General features: G+C 40.6%; 1 protein-coding gene across 2 annotated transcripts in view; it reads right to left on the reverse strand.

Annotated features, from left to right (window-relative positions):
* Positions 1-6000, reverse strand: part of eys (eyes shut homolog (Drosophila)) — a 207487-nt gene that overhangs the window by 145679 nt on the left and 55808 nt on the right. For both annotated transcript variants that reach the window (XM_023963743.1, XM_023963742.1), the window contains one exon: positions 3781-3894. In XM_023963743.1, the coding sequence (XP_023819511.1) occupies positions 3781-3894 (114 nt within the window). The remainder of the gene's footprint in view (positions 1-3780; positions 3895-6000) is intronic.

The raw sequence follows: 6000 nt of genomic DNA on the forward strand, positions 1-6000 counted from the left end.
ATAAATATAAACATACATATATATATATATATATATATATATATATATATATATATATATATATATATATATATATATATATATATATATATATATATATATATATATATATATATAATAATGGATGCTTCGAAACCCACAATCAAGGCTAACTGCCAAACAACTGGTAGCCCAGTGCTCTAACATACACAAACGGCAACTCGTATCACAACTTGAGATTGAAGCGATACAATACAATACCACGGGAGAGCCAGAACAGCAGGTCAGAGAGGAGGTTATACCACACTCCCACCCTGAGATTGGGTACACAGCCCCAACAACCACAATTACGCTGAGCAAGGCAGCAACTGACCTGAAAGACAAGATCATGTCTACAATGACCACTAGGCAACCCCGACACCAGCTACAGCGGTTAAGTGATGTACCGCCTGAAAGTCTACTGGAAACTGTGAATGAAGCATTGAGGGCAATTCCTACCACAACCATCACAGAAACCAATGAATTGGTTTACACATCAGCAGCAGTGATCCTTGAGATGCTTGGCTACAAGAGCAACCATGGAAGAAAACAGTACCCACCATGGAAGCAACGGTTAGAGGCCAAAATCAAGGCAACTCGGAAGGATGTGAGTAAGCTGACAGAAGCTCAAAGAGGTACAATGAGAAAGCAAGTACCTAAGAGATACAGCCAGATGCCCATACCTGAAGCACTGGAAACTGCCAAACAAAGGCTCCTAGTCTTGAGCAGCCGCCTAAAGGGGTACACAAGAGACAATGAAGCCAGACGAATGAACAGGCTCTTCACAACTCAACCTACAAAAGTGTATGCTCAGTGGCAGGGTCAAAACAGCCGAGCAGACCCACCAAGGCTAGAAACTGAACAGTACTGGAAAAGTATATGGGAAAAAGAGACAGCACATAACAGCAATGCCCAGTGGCTGGTCTCTCTGAGAAAAGAACTTAGCAACCTCCCTGAACCGAATCCAGTAACCATCACAGTGGCAGACATCCAAGAAAGAGTCTCAGGTATGAAGAACTGGACAGCACCGGGCCCTGACATGATACATGCCTACTGGCTAAAGAAGCTTACCGCACTCCACGAGCGCCTGGCAGCACAAATGAACCAGCTGCTAAGAGATGGGACTCACCCCGAATGGCTAACGGAAGGGCGAACGATCCTGATCCAGAAGGATCCTTCAAAGGGTGCAGTCCCATCCAACTACCGGCCAATAACCTGTCTCTCCACAACATGGAAGCTCATGTCAGGCATCATTGCAACCAAGATAAATAGGCACATGGATCAATTCATGAGTAACACACAGAAGGGCATTGGTAGAGACTCCAGAGGAGCCAAACACCAACTCCTGGTCGACAGAACAGTCGCTCAAGACTTTAAGTCACTACACACCAACCTGTGCACAGCCTGGATTGATTACAAGAAGGCCTATGACTCAATGCCCCACACATGGATCACTGAATGCTTGGAGCTGTACAACATCAACAGGACTCTAAGAGCCTTCATAGGAAACTCAATGAAGCTGTGGAAAACCACCCTTGAAGCCAATAGGAAGACACTTGCACAAGTATCCATCAAATGTGGGATATACCAAGGTGATGCTCTGTCCCCACTGCTGTTCTGCATAGGTCTGAACCCCCTCAGCCAAATAATCACCAAGACTGGCTATGGATACCGACTCAGAAATGGGGCCAACATCAGTCACCTCCTCTACATGGATGACATCAAGCTATATGCTAAGAGCGAGCGTGACATTGACTCCCTGATCCACACCACCAGGATCTACAGTACTGACATTGGGATGTCATTCGGGCTCGAGAAATGCAGCCGGATGGTGACTAAGAGAGGCAAGGTAGTCCACACAGGAGGGGTCTCACTCCCAGAAGGAACAATAGCAGACATCGAGGACAGTTACAAGTGCCTTGGAATTCCACAGGCAAATGGCAACCTGGAGCAGGCAACAAGGAAAGCTGCAACAGCTAAATACCTCCAACGAGTAATGCAGGTCCTGAGAAGCCAGCTCAATGGCAAAAAATAAGACCCGGGCAATAAACAGCTACGCACTGCCAGTTATCAGATACCCTGCAGGAATAGTAAGATGGCCAAAGGAAGAGATACAGACCACGGATGTTAAAACACGAAAGCTCCTCACCATGCATGGAGGGTTCCATCCCAAATCCAGCACCCTGAGACTGTATGCTAGCCTCAAGGAAGGAGGCCGAGGACTAGTGAGCGTAGAAGCCACAATCCAGGCTGAAACATCCAAGATGCATGAGTACATCAAGCTCAAGGCCCCAAATGACAGTGTGCTCAGTGAATGTCTTAGGCAATGGAGAACAGAGGATACAGTGCTGGAGGACAGATCCTCATGGGAGGACAAACCCCTGCATGGGATGTACCACCGGACCATAACTGAAGTGGCTGATATCAAGAAGTCCTACCAATGGCTAGAAAGGGCTGGCCTACAAGACAGCACCGAAGCGCTCATCCTGGCAGCGCAGGAACAAGCCCTGAGCACCAGAGCGATAGAGGCTCAGATCTACCACCCCAGACAAGACCCAAGGTGTAGGCTGTGCAAAGAGGCACCTGAAACAATCCAGCACATAACTGCAGGGTGTAAGATGCTGGCAGGGAAAGCATACATGGAGCCCCACAATCAAGTGGCTGGAATAATATACAGGAACATGTGTGCAGAATATGAACTGGAAACCCCAAGATCAAAATGGGAAACACCTCCAAAGGTGGTAGAGAATGAGAGGGCAAAGATCCTGTGGGACTTCCAGATCCAGACTGATAGGATGGTAATGGCGAACCAACCAGACATTGTAGTGGTGGATAAAGAACAGAGGAAAGCCGTTGTGGTGGATGTGGCAGTACCAAGCGATGGGAACATCAGGAAGAAGGAACATGAGAAACTGGAGAAATACCAGGGACTCAGAGAAGAACTGGAGAAAGCCTGGAAAGTGAAGGTTGTAGTGGTGCCTGTGGTAATTGGACCACTCGGGGCAGTAACCCCCAAGCTGGAGGAGTGGCTACAACAGATACCTGGAAAGACCTCAGACCTCTCAGTCCAGAAAAGCGCAGTGCTAGGAACAGCTAAGATAGTGCGCAGGACCCTCAAGCTCCCAGGCCTCTGGTAGAGGACCTGAGCTTGGAGGAGAAACCACCCGTGGAGGGTGAGAGGGGCGTTTTTTTTTTTTTTTTTTATATATGATTTGCCCACCTGGTTATGTTGGCATATAAGTGAATAAAGCTTCCTATTCAGAAGAAGACATATCATTGCAACAATAGCAAATAAATTTGAAAAATGGCAATTTAACAAAAATTGTCTTAAACGATTGAAATCAAATATTACAATTACTTCAAATTGAATTATTATGAAGTAATGGATACATACTTGGCTAAAAAGCATTTTGTATTTCAGCATAAGAGCGCCTTAGGCTAATTCCAAACCCCACCCCACCGAGGTGAAGACTGTAGCCCACACTTACTAGCTTTTACAGTTTGCTTCATTGAATGATTATTTCCCTTTTACTTCTAATCTAGATTTTTATCTTTGCAGTTTTAGTCAAACAGTACTGTTTTTACTGAGCTACATTAGTGTCATTTGCTAGCTTTTTTCCCCAGTCTTATTTTGTACATAGAATGTCTCCCATAAAAGTGTTGGTCTTTATTCAAATCTCCTTCTCAAAGTATTTTCTGCAAAAGCGTACTGTATTAGGCACATAGATATTAGAGTAAAAAAATGGAGTTGCCTTTACTAACCTGTAAAGCCGGGCTGACAAACACATTTATAACCATCAACAAGGTCAAAACATGTAGAATTGTGCAGACAGGGAGAGGAGGCACACTCTTCTATGTTGACTTCACAGTAGTTACCTGTAAAAACAAAGTATTATAAGCAAACTGGTATAAGTTGGCAAACATTTGAATATTATAACACAAAACTGCTTTGTTTTGTCTGTTTGCATTCCTTTAGTACCAAGAGAATGAAATTCATGATTCAATATTTTGGAACATAAATCTATCACTATTTATTTTCAATAAGCACAAACTAAACCACAAAATTCCTTTTTTTTAATTCAGTGTCCTACACAGTGTTACACATTTAGTGTCAAGAAGCAGTAGACGGGGTTGGTGCAAAGTGTGAAATGCCAATGCAATACTGGGTCTCTGGATTACACCAACATTTCATGTAGTTACAGAACAGGATTTGTGTTGCTGTTGTAACACTATAAAGTATATACCGTAGTTTGCCTAATAACATCACTGCCTCATATATGGATCCCTAAACAATTGTTTGTGTTTAGTATTGAAAAGACAGACTGTTTTTTAGAATAAAAAAAAAAGATTTTAAGAAAAGAAAAAGAACATGAAGAACAAATCAAAATAGTGCCTTTTGGACTTTTTGCTAAGAAACATCTATTTGATCTATTCCGAAGTAAATTGAAAACAAATAAATAACACCAGATTTATCCAAAATGAAATAAAAAAATATATACTTTACAAGCTTTAGGTCAGTCCAGCTTAAATACCCACTTAGTCTTGCACAAGATCAAGAGTGGTTGTAAAGCCCTTTTTCAGTAACTTTGGGGTGTTGCTGTGTATGTACACCCTGAACTCTATCCCAGGGCCACACATAGACATCACTTTATCAAATCAGCCACCAATCAATCTATAAATCGTGTTTTTAGACTGTAGGAGGAAGGAGAGGTGCCGACAGAAACACCTAAAAGGAAACTGTATTTCTAGCACTCTGCGGGTTATGGAGAATTGTAAAAGTGATATTTGAGTGGGATCTAAGCATGTAAGGGTACTTTCATTAAAGTTTAGCTGCGTGCAAAGAGTTTTTGATTTTTTGATTTTCAAAAAATCTCTCTTTCCCAAATCTTTCTAAACACATCATTTAATGAATATTTAAAAGATGCACCTAAAAATGTAAACTTGTAAACATACCACAAGTGGTCTAAAGCTAAAAGTTCTAGATCGAATTTTATTGTTCTGAGACATTACATCGTCCTTTAAAGTCACCAATTACTTTTGACTGTGACTCATGTGGAAGACTGAAAAAGAAAACCTGGATGAGTGATCAACCCCTGGCTCAATGGATTAATGCCAACGGACTAATCTCACATTTTTATTTTTAATTTTCTATAAATACAGACTGAACAAACCTAAATCAAACTTTTAAGCAATGTTGATGAGGGCCATACATACAGTTTCAACCAGGAATAAACACTTAGAGAGCAAAAGCTGCTACTGTAAAGTTGGTTTTGGGTTAAAAAAAAAAAAAAAAAGAATTCTGGGTTCAATCTTACAATCCTCTGTGGATTATAGTTCTAGCAACATTAAGGTTGCCAACATAAACCTAAGCACTGGTTCAAAATGGAAGGTAAACCTTTAAAGTTTTTTCAAACGTTATCAATGTACAGATCTGCATGTAGCTAAATTGAAAAAAAAAAAAAAAACTGGTTAAAAACATTTCTTCAGGACGAGGTATTAAACAGTAGTTCAGCATCATATACTGAGGCCACGTTCAAGAACAAATGCAGGTAAAATGTCACAAGATGTTATGAAAGGAGTGAAAAAATAATTTTGTTTTATGTCCACAGAGATCCTTCACTGGCACCCTGAATAATTTTGTATTGTTTATAAAATCTTCTTAATTTGAATGTCTGTGTTTATGTTTGTAATACCAGCAGGTAGACCTGCAATGAAGACTCTATACCACACATCATAAAAGAAGAGATAAGAAATTGTCTAAACATGTAAAAACTCAACATTTTTATGTAGAACTTTTCTAGACTATGAAATTTTAGCAAACATAAATCCGAATCGAAAAACAGAAAACAAAACAAAAAATCAATATATGCTCTGATACTATAACCTTTAACAGTTATTCTAAAAGTTCACATACATGTCAAAAGCTGTTCTATGCATCTGTATTATTATTATTTCTTTTTTTACATTTTTCAATGTTTTATA

This window comes from Oryzias latipes, chromosome 15 (assembly GCF_002234675.1).
Source record: "Oryzias latipes chromosome 15, ASM223467v1".
NCBI lineage: Eukaryota > Metazoa > Chordata > Actinopteri > Beloniformes > Adrianichthyidae > Oryzias > Oryzias latipes.